The 27,106-nt window shown below is 37.7% G+C and overlaps 2 protein-coding genes across 3 annotated transcripts in view; both read right to left on the bottom strand.

The window, feature by feature from the left end:
* The window catches only part of LOC128026357 (eukaryotic translation initiation factor 2-alpha kinase 3), a 29,604-nt gene extending 8,428 nt beyond the window's left edge, over positions 1-21,176 (bottom strand). Inside the window, exons 1-2 of one of the 2 annotated variants that reach the window (XM_052613419.1) lie at positions 20,650-21,176; positions 5,198-5,327 (exon numbers count right to left, since the gene is read on the bottom strand). In XM_052613419.1, the coding sequence (XP_052469379.1) occupies positions 5,198-5,327; positions 20,650-20,942 (423 nt within the window). In that variant the 5' untranslated portion in view covers positions 20,943-21,176. The remainder of the gene's footprint in view (positions 1-5,197; positions 5,328-20,649) is intronic. The other variant, XM_052613420.1, reaches the window with a different exon arrangement.
* Positions 21,177-21,940: 764 nt separating this feature from the next.
* On the bottom strand, positions 21,941-26,402 carry LOC128026365 (ribose-5-phosphate isomerase-like). The gene is made up of 9 exons (XM_052613440.1): positions 26,009-26,402; positions 24,966-25,026; positions 24,826-24,881; positions 24,682-24,741; positions 24,361-24,425; positions 24,177-24,245; positions 23,779-23,920; positions 23,260-23,359; positions 21,941-23,024 (listed from the first exon to the last, which is right to left on the bottom strand). Exons 1-9 carry the CDS (start codon positions 26,180-26,182, stop codon positions 22,927-22,929), a joined length of 825 nt encoding a protein of 274 aa, XP_052469400.1. The 5' UTR covers positions 26,183-26,402; the 3' UTR covers positions 21,941-22,926.
* Between the last annotated feature and the right edge of the window lie 704 nt (positions 26,403-27,106).

Here is a 27,106-nt window from a genome sequence, read left to right as displayed (position 1 = left end):
TTAACATTTGGCGCTTGTTCTACTGTTGTCCGAAGAGTTACATAATCCCTTAAGGATAAACATGGACAAATGGGCACAAGTATCCTGACCTGAACACACACACACACACACACACACACAGAGAGAGAGATAAAAAAGGGCCATTATATAAAGGTTATTATAAGTGACCCTAATTCAAAAAAGAGATCACTGCTCAAACAGACACATTAGAAAACAGATGGGGCGGATGAGATCAATGACTTCCTGTTGTGCTAAATCTAACCTGACAACTGGTACGGACCAACAGGAAGCTGAAACACCATGTGAAAGCAAACACCTGGAGAATGAAAACAGCCGCTGTGATAGGCTGAGAAATGAGGGGATTAGCTCATCTGGTCATCAAGTGTTGAAAGTGTGTGTGTTTGTGTGTGTGTGTGTGCGCGCTGCAATTAGGGCTGCACCATTATGACAAAAATCATAATTTTCGATTGATCCTTTGAAATTGTGATTATTAATTACGATGATCACTATTTACACTAAATGATGTTTATGCCATTGTTTGATGCAACTGCATGCCGTATTTTATATGAAAATCAAAAGGCTGAAAACTCTCTAACTGAAAAACCTTTAGTGTTTTTCTATAGTATTAAGCCTGAAATGAAATCTACATGGGATTGGTTTCTTCAAAATTATATAAAAAAGTAAAAATATGAATGGTATTATAAAGTTATACTAAAATTAAAAGAATGGAAAAACCCTTAAGAAAACATGTAGAATCGTGCAGAAGAACACAAGTGGAATTTGAACGGTTACGTAATTGTGGCATCCAAAATGGTGATTTCGATTAGAAATGTGATGAAGCTGCAATGATGACTCATCACTGTGCTACACTGTTAATCCATCATGTGATGTATTTGTCTGATCTCCAGCTCTACAGGATCTTTACACTGTGTGAGACGGCAATCATCCTCAGCCCAACTACATTCTAAAATCAATAACCAATTAAAGCCAATCAATTAGAAGAGCACAGATTTATCCCCAGCCAATGTCCAGAACTTCATTAATGCCATTAGCTGTAAAAGAGTGCTTCTGAAAATCTACAGTGTCAGCTCCACAAAAGGACACAAACATTTAAATACTAGTACGCAAGCAAAAAATTTATTGCTTTGTCTCAATTAATATAACTATATAATTATTATTTAATTATATAAAATAAAAATCTCAATTCCGTGGCAAAGGACACAAACTAATTTAAAAAAAACTACATTTATTTCACATTTATTTTATTTTACCGTACATTTATTTGAAAGAAAGATAACAAACAGAGAACCTATTAAAGGTGACTGTTAAAGCTTTATTTTTTTATATAACTTATACTTAGTAAGTGTGTGCCTGTATATACTTATTTAACATTACTTTAAAAAAGTTCCAGTGTCCACACACACACACACAGTTAACCTCTACAGTATCTCGTGTCAATGTGTTCTGGTATTTAAATATGAATCTTCTGGAAAAATACTCATGGCACGAATTTCCATGAACTGGATGCTAAAGTGGACTGTAGGATCAAGCTTGTAGCCTGTTATTAAAAATGCTCTCTCTCTGACGGATATTTGACAAAGCTCTTTTTGCACTTCAGTGGTAAATCTGGTGTCAACTGCTCATGTATTTAATTTAAAATGCCTCAGAGGCTGTAGTTTTGATAGGCCTTAATAATTAAATCAAGGCTTCAGTTTCCTTCAGATTGGATGATTCCTACTTTGCCATCATGTTCATTAAAGAGAAGGGAACATTTAGACAAAGAAAGCATGATATCAGCCTGAGGCCCACAGTAGCCCAACAAGAATCAAATACTCAGTTCAGCTGTGGGCAATGACTTCTGGAATCTTGTTTGACACATTCAATTTGAGAGATTTAGCCAAAGGCTGTCTGGCCCTTGTCTTATGGGATCACAGCAGGTTTGACTATGAAGTGTGTCTATGTAGGCAGGATATCCCTCTGTACTCAATGACCTCCCACAGATGATAGCGCTCCACTGAGTCTGACACAGAGCATTACATCAAGCTAGACGCAATCCCCTCTCCCCTTCCTGTTCAGCCGTAATCTCTCGGTCTCCCACACACACGAAACATATCATTTCACACTTTTCCTGGCAGGCTGGCACAAAAATGACTTTAGTGCACCCTTCATACAGTTTAAAATCAAATAAACATTTAGGTCTACAGATGACATGCAATCAAGCAAAACAACAAAACAACCCAAACCATTTACAGTTCACCTAAAGTAATAAAGTCATTCAGCTGTTACATCAATTTGTAGGCCAACCTGTAATATATGGGTTTCTGAATGATTCAACTTGGAAGTAAAAAAGGCCTGTGGTTAAGAATGTTGTAGAGAAAACGGTGAAAGTCTCTTCTTCACATGTTGCGAAACACTCTCCTGACAATTTGCCAAATTGTTGGCAAGTGCTTATGAATTTCTATGATCTCATTTGTGTGTTTTGTATGATCTGCTTTCACCCCACTGAGATTTAGACTTTAGGGTGGACCCTTTATTCTTGATTTTTATTTCCTTTTTGTTTTACAAATTAGTGTTTTTTTAATACGTGTTGTCCTCCACTCTTCTCCAAAATTCTCACATATTGATATTCAAATACATATAATAAATAAATAAATGAGTAAATAAAAAAAAGTTAATGAATGAAAGGTAACGAGTAAAAAGAAAACAAAAGTGTGGATTGCATATGTACACAGAAAGCCAGTTTTATTTTTATATGATTAAGGTTTTTTTTACAGTTAAAATATAAAGTGAAACAAAAAAACGTTTTTAATAAATTTAATTATTGAAAAATAATGCATGCCCTAGGTGGTATTGCAGGAATAATGCAAAGCATTACACTTCGGGATTGCATCATTTTTTAATAATTAATCACCCATCATCAATTATTCTGCTTACCGTGTATCATGGTTACCTCACCTCAAGACATTCATCAACTATTTTATGCTATATTTTATTATTTATGCGTGTTTTTGTTGTTGTTGTGCTCAAGGAGTGAATGTAGAACTACTTTTTTTATTATTCATCTTATCCCAAGCTGCTAATTTAAAAACAGAACTAACAATGGAGTCTTGAGCAATTGATAAGCAGCCCATGATATAATAGGAAATTAAGAAAATTGTGTTTATTGCGTATTGCCTATAATTTATACTTATTTAAATTACAAAATTAATTGCATCATAAAATGATTTAGCTTTAAAAAGAAAATGCTGTACTGCAGTAATGAAGATGATCATAATTCTGAATTTGAACAGGTAAAACAGTACAGTAATGGGAATTTGGTGGGACAATTTTCTTAATTGTCACAGAAATGTCAAATATCTTAATGTTCCCAAAACATGCTTCTAAATATAATTTACAGAAATTTTTAATTTTCATCATGTCATTGTTACACTTTACATGCATTTACTAATTAATTAAGATTACTCTGTACTTATAGGGATAGTTCACCCAAAAACGAGGTGTAAAAAAATAAAAAAAACAACAACAATGTAAATACTGTTCAGTTTCTTACACAGACTGATCAGTCTTCACATATCAATGTATAGTCACGAGCCGCAGGGTTTAATATGGATTTGTCTGTGCATGTTGTATTTTACTCTTCTAGATTCAGTTACCATTTGCCATGCATTGTACGACTGAGAGACTGCAACCACTGATGCTAAAAATCATAATCAGTGTTCTACTGAAGAAACAAAGTCACCTATATCTTGGATGCTCTGGGGGTAAGCAGATAAACATCTTATTTTCATTTTTGGGTGAAATATGTCTTTAAAGTGTTACGCTGTAAAAAGGACACTGTAACATAAACTAGAGGTCGACTGATGTATTGCCAATTAATCGGCACCGATAGTTGATTACCAGAATGATCTGCAAAAATCCATGCAGATAGTTTTCACTGGGTTGCGTTTCTGGACTAGTTCTTTTTGAACGAATCTTTTAGGTGAACAATCCAATCAAACAAAAGTCCTTGTGCACTGAATAGTGTGCAGATATACCAGATTTTCAGATCATTGGATTAATGTGCTTTAATTCACTCTGTAGACTAATAGATGAGACGGGGTGTATGTGTTTGTTTGGTGGCATTCTTATGGATGACATCATCCCACACATAAGGCATTACCTCATTCTTCAATCCTCTCAGCATGACTCCCATCACACTGTCAGTGGCATCCCTCTCCACCCCCCACCTCTCTTTTCCTCATTCCTCTCATCTTTCACTTTATTTCGCTCCATCCCACCTCCCCCTCGTGTTGGGACAGCGCGTTTCTGCAGACAATGTTGTTTACTGCTGGCCTCTCTCCTACTGTCATGCATGCAATAGGTGACTGCTTTCTACTGGTGCCGTGGTGAGGGCCAATCAGAAGGGGGCAGACTGCTCTAATCACCGAGCAGAATGCCTTGCAAGGCACCAGCTGAGCCAATCAGAATGCCTGGTTGCTAGGCACCCAGAGGTAAAAAGGGAGGGCAGAGGAAGATTCTAGCCAATTGAGAGGCTGCTCCCACAGCAGCCAGGCATTTCAGGTTACCAACAAACCAGACAGGGGTCAACACAATCACTCGCACACATGCTCATTAAGCAATATATACACACACACACACACACACACAGAGTAAGAAAAGGAGAAAAAGTTCAAACAGATCATGACATCCTTAGACGCCACTAATTCTTAGCATTGATCAAACACTTCTGTAACAATGTACAAAAATCGAATTATAAGCCTGTTAGTGCAGAGCCAATGTTTTCTCAGTGTGTAAATGTATGCATGCGCACAGGCACATAAGTGCTTCTCTGCCAAACGCTCTTCCTCCAGGCTAGTCTTCTGTCTCTAGAGAGTAAGAGTCTATGATCTGTGTGTGTGTGTGTGTATGCAACTTGTTTCAGATCCAATTTCCTTTGGGTAATGCCTCATTCTCTTTTGGGGTATAGAGGTTCAAATAAACATCACCTTTTCCCACACACAGGTACATACTTAAATTCTTATGAACAATAGACAAACATGTGCAGTGAGCATGTTTGGAGAGAAAACCTTCTTATGTTGCATCACAATACAAAATACTACAAGAAAGTGTTTAACACTTCTAACCAAAAAAATATAAATATAAAATTATATTTGTTAGATCGTGTGTTTTAAAGCTTGTGAGAATCTGTGTTCAGTACCTCTGGTTTGCTGAGGCTAGAGGACACTAGAGAGCCTGAGCCCACATCCAGGTCCCACTGCTTGCGTCCCTGGTTCAGAGGATCCAGAGCGGCGATTCTCCCATCGAGTGTGCTGATGACCACCAGAACCCTGTCAGACACATTAAATACACAGGTTCACAAACAGGGACTAAATTCCAAAATAGACTAAACACAATTTTGCCTAAAAAAATAAATAAGACTAAAATACTTGTACATAATGTGATCCTTCTAAAATTTGCTGAAAATGACATTGAACAGTTGTATTAAATTATTTGTGTTTTTAATGTTTTATTACAGGGATGCACTGATATGAAAATTTTGGCCTATACCGCTAATTCTTTATATATGAAAGCAGATAACCGATATGTTATATATAAATCTAAATCCAAATTTCTTATAGAATTTCTGAGATTCTGATTACAAAAAAGTCTCACCATTAAAAACCATTTAACACTTCAACATAAATCAAACATAAAGCAGCCTTATAAATAAATAAAATAATGCAAACAAGTCCTTAGACAACATTACTTATGTGCAAAAAAATACAAAATCATGTGCCATAGATAAACGGAATAGACTTTGCACCAATGATGAACTTATTTTAATGAAACCATATAGTTGAGGGAAATAAGATTGTTATTATTAACAATATATCAATGATTTAGAAAAATAAATATCTTAAATAATACCATTGTTTCAACTATAAGCTTTTCTGTTTAAGCGGTGTGTGCAGTTACTGAAAAGTTGAATGAACACCAGTAAACTGAAGCGCTTTGTTTGTGATGGGTTAATTATTCTATATGAGGATCATATTTATACAACATAAAAATAATATTATAACTTCTATATGCATAAAATGATGCAAATGCAAAAGTGATCTTGAACTAAAGTTATGTGCTAGTCAGATGTGCAACTCAATGTGCTCTTCTTCCCGCAACAACGGCCTTAAACATGGCAAATAAACACAAAGTATTGACAGCTTTTATTGGGGTAATAATCTCTTTATAATGTTATGCATATGACATTCCCAGTTAAACTAGGTATTAATGTTGTGCACTGCTGTTCACACAGTGTGCTCTGAAGCTGAAGAGCTGAATGAACACGGGTAAAAAGTGCTTTGTTGGCAGCTTATTTAACTCCAGGAAAAGCATAATATTAAATTAATCCGATACGAGATTAATCTGAATTTTATACAAAATAAACACAATATAACAACTTATGTAAAAAAAAAAAAAAAAAAAAAAATTGTTAAGTGCTAACCAGAATAAAACTTTTGTTGTGGATGCTCTTCCCGCAACAACGTGCTGAAACATAACAAATTAAACCAAAACTTTGTGCATTTATAAAATAAAGATAACAAACAAGGTGTGCTGTCTGCAGCCTTGGTCTGCGGTAGGGCTGCACGATGTGTCGTTTAAGCATCGATATCGCAAATCCACGATTGTCACATCGCAGGATGTAAGCTGTACGGCCCTTGACGAATGTGATTCGCGGATTAATTGCACAGCAGTTTTAAAATGTTAAGTCCTGTGAGTTTAACAGGGCAGAGAGAGAGAGAGCGTGCGCGAGAGAGAAATAAAAAAATATCACAATGTCATTCTTTCCCAATATCGTGCAGCCCTAGTCTGCGGTGATCTTCATTTAGAAATGCGTTGTTAAAATGAACTGTAACTCAGTGAATACTCAACAAAGAGACATGAGAGATACATCTATACAATATTGACATGTCTACTTTTAAACTAAACAAATGCCACCGAAAACAAATATTCTGTGATAAAGTAATCCATATGAAAACAACGTGATGTCTGTTTTTCAGGTCTCCCGTCATTATATCTAATGCGACCACGCCCACACACTGAACACGCTTTTGAGATTCTAATGTTTCACTGAAGCGCGCGGCTTGAATGCGCCCATACAACAGAAAACAAAGCAGCGAGACAGTTTTTTATTATACTGTTTGATTCGCTTATTCCTCTTATTCAAGGAATAAGACATAATTAACCCCAAGAAGATGTGATGGTAATTACCTCAGGATTTGTGTTTTGGATTTCCTCAGAAAAAAAAAAAAATGAAGTGCTTTATTCAGCAGAGATCATTAACATGAGTAAGTCTTTTTTTTATTTATTTATATACAGTACTTGTACTAGTTTTCACATAACATGTAAACATTTTACTAGTTAGACTTTTTCCAAACTATAATTCCTGATTAAGTGTATAATCAAGTGAAACATTATGAAGTTTCAATAACAATACACTATAGCCTACCATTCAAAAGCTTGATGTAAAGAATATAAATATATAACAAAATGTAACAAACAATGCTGTTCTTTAAATTTAAAAGATTGCTAAAAGGATTTATGGATGATTGTGTGACCGGATTAACGATGCAAAAAAATTCAGCTTTGAAAGTCAGCTTTGACTGTTCCTAATAAATTGTTTATCTGCACTTGCAAGTGAATATTAAATTATTTTGTGGGATAATTAAATATATTCAAAATAAACTACAAACATAAAAATATATACATTTATTCTGTCCTCACATTCTTTCTAGTAACTCTTCCCTCTCAGTGACACAAGCTGACTTAAAGGCTCATTATTCAGGCCTTTGTCTTCTCAGGTGTAAATCACAATGATATTCATGATAGTTGACGCCTACTCGCATATGACTTTTACAAACAAAAAGTGTCTAAGAAAATTTAAATCAATATATTGTTTTCTGTGAGTGAGCAAACAAGATGATTTTCACATCATTTAGGAAGAAAACTCTAGGCTACAAGCTCCAATTCTCAAAAGTCCCGGGAACCAACATTCTCTACATGTTTTATGGCCCTATTCAAGTGATTTAACATTTTTAGTTTTTCTCTAACCACGCATAAACATTGTTTTCTTGAAAACACAATCGTGTACATGCATGCTGCTCCCATATTATTATAGCCCAGTTTGTGCTGAATACAGTGATGTTACACTGAAGCAATTGAAAAAACACAAAATGTCAGTGCGTGACAAAACTTCTACAGGCCCCAAAAATACCCTTAGACCTCAGAGGGTTAACTGTGCAGCTCCGTTGTGAATGCGCTCTTCCCATAACAAGGCACTGAAACATGGCCCACAAAGATTCCATGACAATATTTAACAGTAATGTTCTCATTGTATCATGACAGATTTGCCCTGCACATTGCACTTCACTGTATTTAATGTTTCAAAGTGATTCCAATAATATTTCAAGAGATTACAAACCATCATGGCGAACAGTGCGCACCTGAATTGTCTCTGCAGGAAATAATACATTATCTATCAGATTTAATATATCAGCAAAAATGTATTATCTGTTTGATAACGATAACATTAAAATGAACACTTACCGGACTATACTGATATGTTGTGCATCCCTATTACATAATATATTTTGGGTTCCTAGATTCTGAAGTAGGTAGTGAAGATTTCCGCACCAAAATATTTGTCAAAAGAAATCATATAAAAAACAAGTGCTTAATGTCACGGACAATATTTTATGTGCAGGGTGGCCCATAGCAAAAACAATGGCAAAATAAGCATAATACAATTTAATGGTGTTAAAATAATTAAATAAAAAATAGTAATTTTACACTTTTTTTTTTAATCTTATCAAGGTTGTTGTAAAATCATTGAAAGTATGCAACTGTTTATTATCAGTTAAGAAGGCAGTTTTTGGTAATAATTTTGGATTTATTACAAGGGCCAAACTGACACAAATTCTTAATGTCTACAATTGGCCAAGAGAACTGAGAGATTAAATGGTGCACGCACCAAACTATCACAAACTTTTTGTTCTTTTGTAGTATGCAGTAAAAGCTAACAAGAACTGAAGTCTACACAGGACACTTCTTGGCTAAAGTGCCAGGGAACTTTTTAATGGACATTAGGAAACACACCTGCAGGGTAGAGAGAAGGACTAAGAGTGAAGGAGTCGCTTTGATCAAGTCTAAGAGAGTTAACATCACATCCCTTCATACATCAACACTGTTGAGGTCGGAATTTAAGAGCACTTCAGTTCTGCTCATCTCAATGCTCTGGGCCAACACCGTATTTTCTCATTCTCCAATAGGATTGATGAGCAGAAAATGCTATGGCACAGCACTCCTGATTGGCTGAAAGGCCCCTCCAAAAATATGAGGGCTTATTGGTTGTTGCTAAGCAGTGGCCATTCTGAGAATGAATGGAGACACTACACAGGTCCCACCCAGACAAAAGAGTGATTGAGGAAAAGAAAAAAAATAGAGAGAGAGAGAGAGAGAAAGACAGAGAAAGAGAGAGAGAGAGAGAATAAAGCAAGAATAACAAATCCCATTTTCTGGATGAGATCAAAGAGTAAGTGTATTCCACAGGCTGTTTTACCACAGGAGAAATAAAAAAGGAGAAAAAGGAACTTAAAACAGAAGAAAAATCACTGGAGACAAATTGTAAAACTAAACTGAAAGTCAACAGTTTGTCTGACATTACAACAATTGTGTAGACTATTTTACAACTTAAACTGCATAAAAAGTGCCATGTGATGCAATTAATGTCAATGAGCATAGAATGAATTTCAATAATTTTGTGATAATGTAATATTCTAGGAGTACACTGAAACTAAACTCCTACTCTTGTAATTCAACATTGTTTTTTTTTTCTTTCTTTCATTTGTCATTTTAATATCTGTTCACATTTAATGACTTGTTTTGTTTTATTGCACTTTAATTTAATTGGATTTTACTGCACTTGCCTATCTTCACTTTCTACATTGTTACTGTAGTATGTCTTTTTGTATATTTATGACCATCAGCAAGGCAAAGTAATAGTGTTGAATAAAAAAGAACATATTTTAACGTTACAGTAAATGTCAATATATACACCACTACTTTCAAGGACATAAAAAATGTATATAATGAGAAAACATTATGAAGAACACAAATGTCTGAATGTAAATTCTGAAAGGAGCTTTACTTTAAGTTACATATGTTTAAAACTGTGCCTGAACTCAGAAATGACGCACACCCTTTTTCCTCTCTCAACATTATTTTTAATGCTGTTTAACACACTAAGCACTTTACACACAAACAGATCCTTAAGTGCATGTCCACACACTTGTGATCCCCACTTCTCTCTTCCTCTCTCTCTCTGAGGAAGTCAAGAGATTCTCAACTCAGACCTAATGTAAACAGACTGCATGGAGGAAGGAAAAAAAATACTAGAGTATCTGAGGGGTTTGGTCCAATCACAGCAGGCTTTCCTCCTCCTTCAGCCAATCAGGGATTAGATACATTTCTGCACTTTCACCAGCCAATGAACATAAAAAGCCCACTGTAACCATGCCACAGCGAGCAGCTCATATCAGCCAAGTGGGAGTTAACAAGTACCACTGCAAAACACACACATGCACAATAGTTTCAGGGGGAGCACATGGCCAAGTTGTGGAGGAACACCCCTGTAGAGAAGCCACAGAATCCATGACAGGCTAACGGAGTATAGTAGTACTTTGTGCAAACACAATTGTTCAACATGGACAACATGCAGAAACCTGACACAGCAATGAAGCCTACAACAATGTGATGCAAGCAACAATTCACTCAGGAATTAAAAACATGTCATTCTTTACTAACCCATACATTTAAAAAACTGTCCAAGCTGCTATTTTTCATACAATTAGAATAAATGGGGACTGATACGTTTGTCAAATTCCCAAAGAAATATCCATACACTCTTCTAAGGGTGCAGTCATACATTGTATTTAAGTTTGAAGACCTTAAAATATGTGAAGCTGACCAATATAAAGCTGCTTGGTTTGGAAGACACCAAGTAAGTAGAGCCTCATACTAGGAAAAGAAAAAAACTAGGAAAGCCTTATTAGGAAACAGACTGAAATACAAGTTATTGACTTAAAAATTAACACTGACACGCTGTTCAATGTCCTTTGTCCAAGTTTGCATGAAATTAGCGAATGATGACATTATTCCTTTTTAGACTGACTTCTCCTGTAGCATGAACTTAAATCTGGCCTCACATTATTAAAAACTTCTCATAAAGACTTAACTGAAAAATAAAAGAGACCTAAAGGAATTAAAACCAAGTCTAATTCCACATATTGCACATGCATTTTATCTGTAGAAGTGTAGATTCTGCTGAATAAAAGTCTCCAAAGCACCATTTAGAAGGGGCATCTCTTAAAGTACGACAAAGACTATAGAATCCATCAAAGTGAAAGCGATTTTCTGCTCAAGTGAACAAAATAATATATAGCACTGCAGTAGCATGCAGAGCTCAGTATGCAGAGTTACACAAAACACTCGGCAATGAATTTCAAGGTACCATCTTCCCCTGGCAACATCCGCAGAACACAAACATGATGTCCATAACTGTATATATCACTACAGAAAGAAGAAACACTCACCAGAACATTCAATCCTTCAGATGCACACACCACAACGAAAAAGTGCAGTGTGTGCTTTACTTGTTGATTGTGTGGTGGACCACAAAACTGTGACTAACTGTGTGTGCTAATAAAGAAGTAAATGAAGGCAAAATTCTAATTTTGGGATGAACTATGACTTTTAGACTAATGCAACCCATTCAAAAATAAGTTTCATTCATTCTAACAGTGTATTTATGGTGGTCTTCTTCATCATGCAGTGTATTCTCCATGTATTGATTAAAGCATTTACTCAGTGTGTCTGAGTGTGTGTGTGTGTGTGTGTGTATCCTTAATCTGTCCTCTGACTCCATGTCACGTTCTGACACGCCCAAGCTGCTATCACCATGCAGAACTATATGCGCTTCTGCCATCTCAATTTACATTGCTATATTTGATCCATAGTGCAGAAACTTCACAGAAAAGCATTTCTAGCTGATTTTGATGATAAAATTTAACTAAACAGTAAAGCACACCTGTAAGATTTTTCAATAAGCTCTGACACTTTTTAAAAAATAACACCACCTCCACAACAAACTTGGAGAGAGAAAAAAAACAGACCATGATTCCATTATGTACAAGTCAATGTCATTTCATTCCTCTTTAACTCTCATCATCTTCCTCCGGTTTCTATCTCTCTAATGTGCGCGGTGCGGAGAAATCAAAACTCTGTCACATGGTGCTGCTCTCTTCCTATTGGACGAGGCCTGGCCTTCATCTAGGTGGCTGATTTGTTGTTGCTAAGCAGTGAGGAACCAAACCACAGGAAAGCAGAGGTCCTGATTACAGGGTCCTAGTGCCTTCAGTTTTGGGTCTCGAAACCATTCTCGTCTCCCCAATCTCTCTCTCTGCCACACCTCTCCCATCTTCCCACCCACTGCTGCAGTGCAGTAAGGTGTGTCCTCTGCAATGAATGAAGAAACGGCTTAAAAGAATCAAACCATAAACAGAGCAAAAATCTATCAAGACTGGAGCGAGTTTTGCCACATGGCTACGAGTAACAACATTGAATCGACTTGCTTATAATAACTTGGCGTACATTAAACTGGTCTTGTTTTAATGGTTTGAGCAGCCTGTGAGATATTTCAAAAAAGTGTTCATCCATGTCAGCTGAAGTGGAAAAGTTTGCTTTAAAACATTCCAAGTTTGGTTTTGATTACAAGACGATGAAGTCTTATCGCAAAGTGATGAACTTCACTCGAGATCAAATGAAATGAATCTGACAGTCTCTCGCTAAGTTATCTAACCATCAAGTCAGACATAAAAAAGCTCACAACAACAACAACAAGCACAAACTCTACCCTTTCCTTCCCTCCTGTTCCCTCTCTCTCTCTCTCTCTCTCTCTCCCAACTCAAATTCTGAGCACTTTTTCCTTCCATTCATCCAATTGGCCAACAAGTTTGCCAGCTCAGCTCTTCTGATTGGCTGTTGCTAAGCAGTAGGCAGTTGGAGCTAGACGTCTGGCAGAGTTTGCACCAGGCAGTGAAGAAGCGGCATCACCGTGAGTGTGTACTTGTGTGTGTGTGTGTGTGTGTGTGTAAGTGAGGGCACCTCGAGCGAAGTGTTCCTTCCCAAAGGTCCCTCAGGAATCACCAGCAGTCCAAAAATACACACACCGAGACAAAGCTGAGCTACATTAGTCTATAGGCCATACCTGAATTCTGCTCACCAATGAAACCACCAAACCAATTTAAAAAAGGGACACATTGTACCACAAATGAATTTTGTTATCGGTATATTCAAATAGCAATTGTGTTGCCTAGTCTTTACTCTAACAGCAGCCTGGGAATTGGTGCCTGGTTGGTTGCTTAGATCGGTTGGTTGGTCCATCTGGGAGATCTATCTTTACAATATGTTTCTTGTTTTGTTTTTTTTTGCATTTTTTCCCACCATCACTAGACTTCATGAACTGAACAACAGAAAAAAGTTGATGAGAGCATCTTTATCATAAGTGCTCCCTACAATCTTTGCTTTTGTTGTGAGTGGATTTCTCCAGGGTTAGACTCCCATTTGCCAGTCGACCATGCTCTGCAACACATAAAACTGTCCCAGGAGAACACCACCCCCCAGTAAAACCGTTCCATATCACGGGGAAGGCCTGAGGGTGTTGATCATCACCGCCGTGTTACTGAGAATTAAGATCAAAGGTCTGGTTCTTGCATTCATGCATTATCAATAAAAGCCAGACTCTTGTTTTTTTATTCATATGTGATTGACGGTTGCCTGAACACAGCACATAAATGCATGAGATGGTTTGATTTTGAGGATCATGGGGTAAACATGGAGAAGTGCGAGTGAGTGTTTTATCTTGGTAGCAGGTGTGAAGGCAGCTGCTACTCTCACCCTGTAGAGATACCGAACCGCTGCAGTGTTAAACACACTACACAGTATTCCCTCGAGTGTGCATGACACATATAACTATGCCACCAGAAACAAAGACCAGCCCCTCCTTCCAATGATATATGACTACTGTCAAGACAAAATCCCAGGAACTTCACATTAAAAGCACAATCGTTGAAGTGGCTTTTAAAATTGCATTTTCTAGCAGACTATTCATACATTCAGATAAAACATCATTGCACTGATCATTTGCAACATAGTGTATGTGAAGCTGACATATATCATATAAACCTCAACTAATTTTTTTTCCCGTTTCTAGCTTAAATAAAAAGTGTGGTTGGTGTAGAGTTGCAAGAAGCATGCATGTTATTTTTAGCCAATTCCTCTATAACCTGCAAATGATATAAATCATCTCTTCACTTGGCTGTAAATATGTAATTAGGTGACTTAACACAAGAGGCATTCAGGTGTGCAATTTACTGCTGCTACATATCCATCACCAATGCCAGAGCAAGTGCAGGTCTCATTCATTCAGAATTTTGTATGAATTTTAAGCTTTTAATAAAATGGGATTAGTTTAGCCACAAATTAAAGTTCTTGAGACTTTTGTGGAACATAAAAGATAATTTTGAGTATTTTTTTCTTCCGTACCATGGAAGTCAGGTCACAAAAACTGTTTACCGTATTTTCCGGACTATAAGTCGCACTTTTTTTTCATAGTTTGACTGGTCCTGCGACTAATAGTCAGGGGCGACTTATTTATCAAAATTAATTTGACATGAACTGAGAGAAATGAACCAAGAGAAAACATTTCCGTCTACAGCCACGAGAGGGCGCTCTATGCTGCTCAGTAGTCTACACTGAAATCATAGAGCTCCCTCTCGCGGCTGGAGATGGTAATGTTTTATCTTGGTTCATTGTTCTAAATAAATGTGACTTATAGTCCAGTGCGACTTATATGTTTTTTTCCTCATCATGACCTATTTTTGGAGTGATGCGACTTTTACTCAGGTGCGACTTCTAGTCTGAAAAATACGGTAGTTACTTAAGCCCGGAAGACACCAAGCTGATGGTCAGCCGTTAACCTAATGAAGGCGGTACAGACAATAAGCTGTTTAAATGTTATGTGATCTTTTCCAACTATTCTAATATGTGAATATTTTCATAAAATGAGCTGCTTAAAATTATTAAAGTTATCAACATTACGAATATTCAAAATGGTAAGCAAGCGCAGATTTTTTTACAGTTCATGTATCTGTGTTTATCTTGTAGATCTTCGTTGCGGTTTCTCCTTTTGAAATACGAATATATACTATTGATAGCTACTGATATAGACAGTTAATTCTTCTCATGCATGCGCAGAACACACGGTAATTTGCCATCGGCTGTAGTCTGTGCGCTGTGTTCGAGCACAGCCTTTTGGTCTAATGCTGCCGACATGAGGGGACAACACTGACGGCTTTCATCCCTGCTAGTTCTTTGAAGTCGGCTTGGTGTTTTCTGGCCTTTAGGCCACGTTCACACATCAGCAGAACGTGGTTGTCAGTCCTGTATTAATTTGAGTCCTTATTACAGTTACATTCACACACAAAATGGTTATTTTTCAGGTGTGACAACCACATTCTGTAAGCGAACTCACACCCTTAAATTTCCAGGACTCACAACCGCATTCTCGAAAAACTTGCGCTGTGTGAATGGAACAGGACTGGACAACTAGTTGTCAGTCACCTCACAGTCTCACCCGAGAGAGACGCTCTGCTGCACAAACACGTGTTTTCATGTGTGGTTTCAGTAACTTACAGTGATGGAGAAATGAGCTGTGTGTCATCTGAAAGTTTTAGATCGAGTCTTCCACCGGAACTGCTCCTGTCATTTTAAGTAGTGGTCAACTTATATATCGCCAAGGCCGATATATCGGTCCATATTTGGCATTTTGCAAATATCGGCATCGGCCAATACGTTTTTCTGGTTGGCTAATGTGCTCAAGGTGGGACCTTTATTTTGACAACGCTAGAGCAAACAGTGCTCACGTCTCAGTCTTGTTTACTGTCAATGTAAAAAGTTTTGTTTAAATACAGATAGAAGTCTGTCAAATAATCAGATAGAACTGTTAAACAAATGAATTAATGTATTCAAAAAGTATTAACAATTGTTTTTATATTATTAGTAATAGGCAAACATAATACTTTCTCGTTTGCTGTGCCGCATTGAGCAAATACACATTTAATTTAAACAAATCTAATGAACATTTAAGATCACAAACCTTGCAAACTTAGTTGAATCCAGCTGTGAGGTCTTGTGATGTGTGCATTTTTATCCAGCATGATTGTGTGTTCTCTGTGTGATGGTTGGTCCATGTTAATTGACTGCTTTAAACTTGAAACTCATGATTTCAAATTATGCTGTGCTTTATGCATTTGCCCACTGTCATATTCATGTAATTTTCACTGTGTGCTGTATTTAGACCCTGGCTTTATTTGAAAAATATGATTTCTAAATGCACACAAATTTCCCAGAAAACTGAGTGCCCTGTTGGTTACGGTGTTTATTTTTATTAAATATTTGTGAAAAAATATTTGATCATCCAAAGTATAAGTGTTTATTTTACATATTTAATTTTTAATCCATTGTCAAATTAATTAAAACTTCTTAAATATTAGTTCAAATTTAAAAATTATATCGACCCCCACTTTCCAAGATATCGGCAGTAAAAAAAAAAAAAAAACGGGTTGGTCGACCACTACTTTTAAGACCTTTTTTAAGACTCTTACCATACATTTTAAGACCTCATCGCCACTTCAAGTTTTAACGGGTTACATTGGCAACACTTTAACTTACATTTACTATACTAACTGTAAGATAGCACAACTAAACAGACTTATTTTGTGATAAATCCTTATCAATACAACATAATTCAGAAGGGTGGGAATTAAGCACGAGACAATTAACTCAGTGACTAACCAATGCAACCCAAGAAACAAGAATTAGACCAACTTATTGAAGAGGTCAAAATAAAGATCTCTTGAGTTAACAGGACAATGAATTCAAACGGTATATGCAAAAGACGTATTTGTAACATTAGCTCTCCCAACTGTCTGCAAACAACCATTTTGTGGAACACTTCTCATGACAAATACCTGACTAGTCAGACAGTTTATCTAGGATTACGGATGCCTGATTTGATGCAGACTTGAGACACAGGGTCAGCACTGCACCTGATCAAGTCTGAAGGATCATTGAAGGTTAAATGATGATCACAAATATTACATACATTTAATTGTAAATTCCGTGCCAGTAAAAAACAGCCCAAAGTAGCGCAATGACCTTGTCCCAAATATCAAAATACGTAATTGCCATCCCTAAAATACATATTTTACAGTCACTGTTATGCACACTGACCATAAACACAGCTCAAAAGCTTCCTACTAGTGGCCCTACTTCACAAAACATTTAACACCGTTTTACTACAGGTAGAGTGCTAAATGTTTGAGTCCAAGCATTTCAGTCAAATGGAATGTATGCAATATTTCAAACCGGGGAATAATCAACCCATGGCAACAGTTTAAAAGCAGCCCAGTTTCCCTCCCAAACAGATCCTGAGCTCATTGACAGATATCTTACGAAAGATGTGCTCCCTTAAACGGTGCGCACGTACGATCAAGATAAAAGTGAACTTCAACACACTTAAAAAGCAATTTAAATACCAGACATATTGACAGCGGCGTCCTGATGCATGAAAAATTATATACAATGTTTGGGGGAGCAGACACAAAAATTGTGAGAGCGGATTGCAATGGTCAGAAATTCAGCGAGAATGGGATCAAGTGCTATCACACAGCGGTGCAGTCAGTCACTGAGAGACGTAACAGATGACGTCTATGAATAAACTACACAGAACCCCACTATTTGGACAAACACACATAATGAAAAGATTATACTAAATGTGATACCTTGGAAAATGGCATTTATGACTTGAATATTTTTAAGGGCTTTAACTTTCTCTAAATTGATTTATCAACATTTAATACTTTTTAAGACCATGCGGATATCCTGGCTACTGTAAGTTGCTGTGTGAACAGGACATTTCAAGACTCACACCTGTAAGTAAATGCAGTTGTCAATCCCAAAAACAGAAAGTGAAGCCTAACATTCTTCAAAACATCTTATTTTGTGTTCCACAGAAGAATGAAAGTGGTCAGGTTTTGAATGACATGAAAAGGAGTACATGATGACTTCATTTTTATTTTTAGGCAAACTATCCCTCAGGGCTCCAGAGTGCACCTAAAATGGTCTCATTTTTGACCCAATATATTCATTTGTGAGTGATATTTTGCGGAGTTTGCCAGTGGCAAAAATATATTATGATCTAAAAATTTGCATTTAATAACTTTTTTTCCTGCTTGATTTGCGATAATATGTTTTGTAATATAAACTGAGACAATGTGCATCAGATTTCTACAGGAAAAACAGTCCTCGTCTCTGTCGAACAGCAGCTAAAAGCAGCTCCAGTTGTGGCAGCATTAAAGAGACTGAAAATGACAGAGACGTGAAAAGTACAAAAAGCAGTGTCCGTTTCGTGCACAACTTCAACAAACTACAAAGGTAAATCTGTCAGCTCAGCTGTGTGGACATTAGTAATACGGTTAACAATTCTCATTTATAATTAATACTAATATGGCTTCTTGTTAACAGTATCTTTAGTCTTTACTGATGACACAGTTATGGTCCGTGATATTGGCACGGTTTCTGTGCAACAAACAATTTTTGTGTGACCGAGTTGGAAAAGATGTTTAGTTCCCATTTTAAGTGAATCTTAGTTAAGAATGATTAAAATGCTGATGAAGACAGAGACATATACACATGACAGTATGACTGAAATGTTAAAGTGTTTATATATATTATTTGATCTTTTTTTGGTTTAAAGTCCTGCCCTTAAAAATTATATATAATACCATAATTATATTATAATATTTATTTAAAAATAAGAACAATATAATACAATATTAGCACAAACATATCTACAAGACATCAATAAAATGTTTCTTAATTAGGTGTCAAAATGTGTCTGCTTCAACACTTCCTGAAAGTGACAACATGAATCTGATTCAAATCTATATATAGCAGTTTTCAGATGCAACAGAACTGTTAATCTTTCGCCTTTAAATGTTTTAAAAAAAAATCTTCAGCACTGGTAAACCGTATCCACCCTAAGATTCCTCGCTGTAACTCAAGGGAAGGTTTTCTGCTCCTTCTAGTGTTATTTTCCATCTTTTGCATGCAGTCTGTTCTAGGCACCCTAAATGTGTTGTTGCTTTCCTATTTGCCCTTTTTTTCTAAAGCCCGAGTCTGTAATCATCCGGACCGGACTCTGGTCATGCCAACTTGTGCTTGTTTGGGAAAATCCTCCATGAATGGGTGCGCCACACATCGATGTGACACTGCATGCTGACAATAAGGCAAGGTGTGACAGATTTTTTACTGCAGTGGGTAGATCAGGTGTTCTCAATGGTATTATCAGGTCCTGTGACATACTTGTAGAACCAATATCCCCACCCAAAACAAGGAAAAACGTGACAATTATTACAGTCAGGGTTGGGGATAAAAATAAAAGTAAAAATAAAAATTCAACTTAAAGCACTAAAGTTCTTAATCAAAATGCTGAGTTAAAAAAAAAAAAAGTTTCAATTAGTTAAGGAAGACCCCCCGACCTCCTCCCTCCTATTTGACAAAACTGGTTCTTTCCGAGATTGGGGAAAAGGCTCGGATGCGATAACACACTGATATCACTGTCAGCAGAGCAGAATGAATAATTCCCGCAACGAACAAAAACAAAACATCCGGAAAGTTGGAGTGCGTCTGGGCGCGCTGCGCAGCATCCAGAGACCGCAGTCGACTGATGGACACCGGCTTCCTTTGTAATAACTGTAGCATATATAAACGAACTGTCTGAAATAATATTTCCCAAACAAACCTTTGTTTTTTTAATTACATTCTTAATGTTAACAGTTCAAAAGACTTCTCTCGTTTAATGTTACCGTCTTTAAATGTGTTTTCAAACAATACTTAAATCAGACTCACTCAGGCTGACATGCATTGCACGCCCACACTAAAAAAACTGCAGTTCTCAAGACAGAAACAGGCGCCTCGGGCTGCGATAGCAGTAAAACAAGTTTGAAACTCCAGAAAAACAGTTCCGTTTATATAACATAAGGTAGTCTGAATATACAAGGTGCTCTTTAAATTCATAAACGCTCTGATGGGCGACAAAAGACTTCCGCACTCCCTCTGAGGCTGCTGTCATTCATCTGGATCGCCATAGTAACAGAAAAAAAAATCCCAACTTGTTCGATTTTTGCTAACAGCCAAAATGCAGCCATTTTATAAATGACAGCGTCAAGTCGATCTAAAATGATTCGCAAGCAGCTGTCATATGGATTTGATTTGCTAGTGTAAATGTTTGCACATATTAATTCTCTATTCGTGGCCCAGCAGGGAGAGGTCGACTGCTGCAAACATCCGACGTCACGAGCTCCAGCTCAGCTGCCCAACGCAAACTTCACTGAAGTTGTATAACAAAAGTGAAAGCAACGCGTCAAACTAAACGTGTCACACCCAGACAAGCGGAAAACTTATGCTTATGACTCGGTGGAAACTGCCTAACGTTACCTCCGCTGCTTGTGGAAGTTTGCGTCGCTGTTTCCAGACGGCTCTTCGCTCTCCCCGGTCGAGCCGTACTCGACGTCCTCCACGGTCACTTCTCCGACCCCAGGGGCTCCTCCGCTGTCCAGTGGTCGCTCCATAACGGCAGCATGTTCCGCCGTGTCGGTGTTTGGCGTCGGAGCCACTTTGAGTTCTCTCTCTGCGAGAGACTGACTTTGTAAAGTAACCGTTAACGTTCCTAAAACAAGCAGCAGCAGCAGAGACGTGCACACGTTTCCAAACTGAAACCCCCTTTCCATTGGGACAAGTGGCACATGAGTAAATTAGTTAGGCAATCACATACCAAAATACAATGCGGATTTATAAACTAGTCTATATAAAAGGCGTTTTACTCTTAAATTCGTAGGCTATTAGATCTCTTTCAGTTATCCTCCCTTAACGTAAACATGCACTCAACAGCACCATGTTATTCGCTTTATACTTGACGTTGGCCGTACCGTGGTAACCTCAAGCCCCGCCCCGTATCCAAACGCCCATTGGCTGCGCATGGAAGCGATTCCCTGCATTGTGTGTTGATTGGTACTAGCGCTTGTCAATCTTCACTGCTTGTCTACTAAGCAGATTTTGATTGCGTCCTGCCACTGTCTTTTACAGTGCGGTCTGTTGACGTGGTCCGCCCTCCAGCCGCTTCATTCAATTGGGCGCTTTCTTGTCACTCAGAAATATAGGCGGAAGGAAAGGCAGCCAAGAGCGTGTATGCCTATCTTCTGAAGCATTTAATTGGCTAGACCGTAGAGTTTTAACCAATAAAATAGTATGGTTGCCTCCAACATGTTTCATTGGTATGTTTACGGAAGTCGCGAAAGGAGTCTAGTCAACCTATTGGTCTAACGCACTGTCAATCAAAGTAATCGTTAAAGCGATATCCAACGGAGGGGCGTTGCTAATTCGTTCTGAGCGAAACTTGATTGGGTAAAAAGTACAAGGATGGAAATACCGACGTGGCCGTTTTTTTGCGGATAAAAAGTGAGGTCATGTTTGAAAGTTTTATTTCCGGGGCTTTTTTTATATTTTACATTAAGTCACGTCAATTATATCCTAACAACCTTAATGTTTCCAAAATAATACATTTACAAATAGTTTAGGAAAGCTTGAGCATTCCCGTTCTCAATTTGTGGTTATAAAGACTAGGTATTGCGTAATGTATATGGCGTCCTCTTGTGGTTTGCTAAATAATCTTTTAAGCCATGTTTTGCCATACTGGTCCAGTAAACACGTCAGACGCAAATAACGAACATTGTTTATAGTTGATTGGTTCAGTTTTAATAGATTTTCAGTGTGAAGCACAACATTTGAAAACCTCAGTATCACAGTAAAATTGGTAAAGTAAAACACAAGCTGGTATTTGAAGTAGTACCCTACCTTAAAATCACAGTGACCTCTGTGAAGAGTTTTCATGAACAGAACTGAAGATCAATAAAAGTACAGAAGATAAGGCTTTCAGCTGTCCCACCAACTCACTGCTGCTTTCATCTAGTGACAACACTGTGTTAGTGGCCACAGGCACATCGAAAAATTATACAAAATCAATATCAAAAGCCAACCGGCATTTCACAACTTCAAATAGTGTTTTTTTTTTTTTTTTTGTCCAGAGGCAAAATGCTCTGAAAATGATTCATCACTGAACTAAACCGACCGCTGTGTGCTGGCAAAGGCCACTAGTTTCACTTGAGGTTTCAGGAGCATCTGAGGAAATCTGTTATATTCAGTCAACAAAACAGAATCAAAACAATCAGACAGAAATACAGAAACTATACTAATGATGAAATCAGGTGTGATTGAGATTTTCTTTAAAGCTGCATGCATTTGAGAGGCTAGCAACTATGCTTTGTGAAAATATACATTGATGGAGGCACAGACGCAAGCCACAGTATTCATACATTTTACAGCCCCCCCCCATGTAAGACAACATTCACGGCTACATAAAAGAAGCACAGAAGGCAAGCTGACACTGTAGATGTACACTATGGACAGTCACTGTAGACTCCAGCCCAACTTAAGACAGAGGGTATGAGAGGAAAAACTGAAATATCTGAATGGTCTGAGAATCTAATGTTGGATTATTGTGTAAAAATCCATATTCCATGTGCAAAGTATCAATAGAGGGACTGATCAGACGGTTTCTGTAACAGAACATGTAGGCAAAGAGCTGGAAGAGTGTGTGTTTGAACGGCACTTGAGGTGCGCAGGCTGGTCTACTGCAAGAGCAGAGGAAAGATCTTTTCAGTTGACAGGAGGGTCTCTGGTCTTGACACTCCCGTCCTCCATACCGAAGTACACCCGCTCAGCCATCCCCACAAACAAACCCGTCTCAACCACACCTTTAATAAAAAAGAGAGAGACAATTCATTTGTGCTTAGGAATACATACACTACTGTTCAACAGTTTGCAGTTGGAAATAAATATTTTATTCAGCAAAGATGTTATATTGTTCAAAAGTCCCAGTAAAGTCCCAAATAAATGCAGCCTTGGTGAACAGAACAGACTTCTTTAAAATCAAATCAAAACACTTTTTAACAGTAGAGAAAAAGAAAGGTGTTCATCATCATTACTGACCTGGGATCATCTTGATGGCTGTGTTGACCTCTTTCCAGTTCTGTGCGTGTTCAAACTTCCAATCCAGGATGAAGTTACTGTTATCAGTAACCACTGGACCCTAATGTTAAATATCGTAAAGAAAGAACATCAGGTGACTGGACCATCAATATCATAGAAGCCCACATTCCAAGCTTAATGAGATGATTACGAGGACGTACAAGGAACACTGCTCCTTTCTGGGAAAATCAAGTTAGATTAAAAGAAAAAAAAAAAAAAACGAGATGGGGGGGGAGCATGTCAAAAAATATTATGATTGTATTATATCATTATAATACCCCAAATAACACCAACTAGTGCAGAAAAGACAAATATGATGAGTTATTATCTATAATAAATCAAGCTTTTTTTATTCAAATGAAATCAAATAAAAATTAGTTCATATTTTAGAGCAGGACGTTGTAATTTTTTACAAAAAGAACCCTTTAATATGTAAACAACACAACTGTAATTCAAGATCCATTAGTAAGAATCTCTTACAGCTTTACTGACTGCCATCCTCAGCACAGCGTCTCCTCCAAAGCGCCGGGCAATGGCTCTGGACACGGGCACATAGGCCATGGGAATGACCTCCACGGGCACACCTTTCTTCCACTGCTGTCCCAGGGTCTTCGAGTCCTTTCTATCCACACAAACAACAAAATGACATCATCCAAACACTTCTGAACTTCCAGTGGAAGACTCTCATATAATTATAGCAATCACACACTGTGATCAGCAGTGTGATCAACAGCAATTATGGGATGCTAAATATATACCAAATATTGTACTTCAAACAATACCGCCCAGTGCTAGCAATGCAGTGGCTTTTTTTCCGGGGAAATGTGTGAGATGAAGTCACTTTGGATAAAAACATCTGCTAGACACCACATACATACCTATAGTCTGCGATGACAATGAAGTGTTTGGCACAGCCAGCCACAATCTTCTCCTGGGTTAAGCATCCTCTAGTTTGAGGAAGGAAAAAAAGAAAAGGATGTGAGGCTAGGCCTGATGACACCTTGGGGTTTCACATAAATGAAAGTGAAGAGAAATGGGGGAAAACAGATTTTCCAATCATACCCTCCTCCTTTTATCAGCGTCAAAGCAGCATCAACCTCATCGGCTCCATCAATCGCTACATCCAGCTAAAAGACCAAAAAAAAAAAAAAAAAAAAAGAAAAAAAAAAGTGTACTCAGGTGATAAATTAAACCAGCCGTACTAAAGCTGTTACTTGATATTTCAGCCCACAACATTGCATTGTTTTATTAAATTTGTCCATTCGATAGTGTTACTTGAGCTGTAGTCTAAATATTTTTTCTACTCTTCTATTGTCTTCCTGAAGCAAATGCAATTGACCCATTCCCGCTGGCCGTCCTCATGCAGTCTCGGGCCAAACTCACCTCAGGATGTCTGTCTAAATCAGACAGAGTGAGACCATGCTGCAGAATCAACTGACGGGCCTGGATCAACACAAATCTAATCAGTCAGTCATAAAACACAGGTGTTATCTAGTGTCATAGTTCCAAATGTCGTTTCGTACTGACCTGGAAAGATGTAGGAACACACACAATATTCAGCTTCTCCTGTCTGACCCTCTCAGCTAAAGAGAAAGCATCTTCCTTTAGCAGTTATCATGGTTGAGAGCTTGAAGCAAGAGTGGATAATATTAGATGAAAAGTCTTACCCAGCCTGTCCACAGCATAGACGATAGTTGAGCCACTGCCCACTCCGACTACCTGATTATTCTGATAGAAAAATGAAGAGACACATTTCATATAAGTACAACCAAATAGAAGCATAACCAAACAAAACAGTCACACATGAGGGAAACACAACACTGATAATAAAAGGGTCAAAGGGTCAGTAAAGGTGATGCTTAACTTGAAATAGTACATCATGGCGCTAAAAAAACTAAATCCTCATGGGTTCAATTTCTAGAGTGTTTTTAAGATGTAACCAAACCAAGTTTATTGGGGCAGTTTTATTTTTAGTAAATTTTCAATGAGGTTTATAATTTACACATACAAAAATAGCATTTTTGTATTTGAACATGTTACTTAACATATCTAGAACACTTTACAGGGAAAAAAGTGTCCCTTTAATGACCACTGCTTTGGAAATACAATATCACGGCCAATGCACTAAACGTAGTCAGTTTTTTTTTTTTTTAAGTATGCAAAAGTCTGAAGTTTGCAGACCTCAAAGTTCAAACTGCTAGTGTACTTTGTACCATTGATTGATTCACCTTAAATCAATCGACTGATTATTCACAGTCCACACAGACAACACCCGTTACAAACACGTAGCTTTTTCCAAACATGCTAACTGCTAAACGTTTAATTTGAGCAGAATTAGCATTAACGTTACCTAGCTTATTGTATTGTATGTGTAAAGAACCCCGCAGCGGAACTGATGTGACCTGAGCTACACACTTCTAGCTGACTTCACTACAAATCGACCCTATGAAGCGAACATGTAGCATCACAGCTAGCCAAGTGTCACAGAGGATACTCACTATATAATTTAACTGTCAGAACAGTTAGCCTTAGCATATACAAAACAGCAGTAACGTTGCTGTCGGTCTGTTGTCGCGTAAGTTAATAACGCGAGACACGTTTGACGTTACATCGATACGCATCGTGTTTGCTACGCCCGTTTATCCTGTTAAACTAACATAAGTAACGTTAGTGCTAATGTGTCACAACGAAGTCAAACGCACAATCTCACCTGTATGTGGTTGTCTACAGCTGCATAAGCTGCCAATTTTTTGGCCTCCTCAGCCATGAGAGTGCCGTGGTGCCGCCTGCTGCTCCGCACGTGTTTCCCCGGCAGAGAGAGGAGGAGAGATCTGCTGCTGCTGGTCACAGTCACTGCAAACTCAACCCACCTCCACGGCCTCATCACTAAGCGCGTCCACGACCAACACCACGGATGCGTGCACGAGCAGAGTGATACCAGAGCAGCGCAACTGAACGGACAGTACGCGAGATACTAAAGGACGCTCAAAATAGCAGCTGTCAGTTCAGGTGTATTCGTAACAAGCTCGTGCTGTTTGACGCAATGGCAGGAACAAAGTACACAAAGTAGGGATTCCGATTCTGCTTGACTTGAGTCGGATCTTTTCAATGAATCGGTTGCACAAACCTCTGATCTTTTCGTCCAATCGGTTGGAAATACCGGAAATACCCAGCTGAACTTTTTGATTCGGTCGACTGAATCTAGAATCGTCTCTTTCAGACGAGTCCGATTCTTAAAGAGCCGATAACCGATGGCATTTGTAGTAAACCGAGGACTTGGGGATTAGCTGATGGGACGAGAGACGGTTAGCTTAAAGTCATGACACCTAGAAATGTTTTGACTCGTGATGGTAAAATGAAACTTTTGTTAAGCAATGAGGAATCAAATTTATTGAAACTTGGTTTATTACTCAGCATCGCCATTAAGTGGTCCAAAAAAAGTGATTTTGGACGAATTAAAAGTATTCTATTATTATTATTTATTTTATTTTTAACACATGTACGAAATTTGGTTTTAACAAACAGCATTTTATTGACAATATCCAACATCCAGCGGAGAGATAACATATTTAAAATATATTTATTTCAGAATGATTTGTCTTGAATGAGCTAAATCAAGGCTGCAATAATAAAATGCAATAAACACTGGTAATTGTTTGTGTGTGTTATTGCATGGTTGGAACTAGTATTACTATTTTTACATCTATCTATCTGACTATCTGAAGAATAAAGAAAGAAAGAAAGAAATTGTAGTGATTAGCAATGTAAATCAACTGTATAGCCAACATAAATAGAGAGCTGAAACAGA

This window comes from Carassius gibelio, chromosome A13, assembly GCF_023724105.1.
Source record: "Carassius gibelio isolate Cgi1373 ecotype wild population from Czech Republic chromosome A13, carGib1.2-hapl.c, whole genome shotgun sequence".
In the NCBI taxonomy this organism is placed as follows: Eukaryota; Metazoa; Chordata; class Actinopteri; order Cypriniformes; family Cyprinidae; genus Carassius; species Carassius gibelio.
The sequence above is the reverse complement of the archived record's forward strand: the minus strand, read 5'-3'. Positions and strand labels throughout refer to the sequence as shown.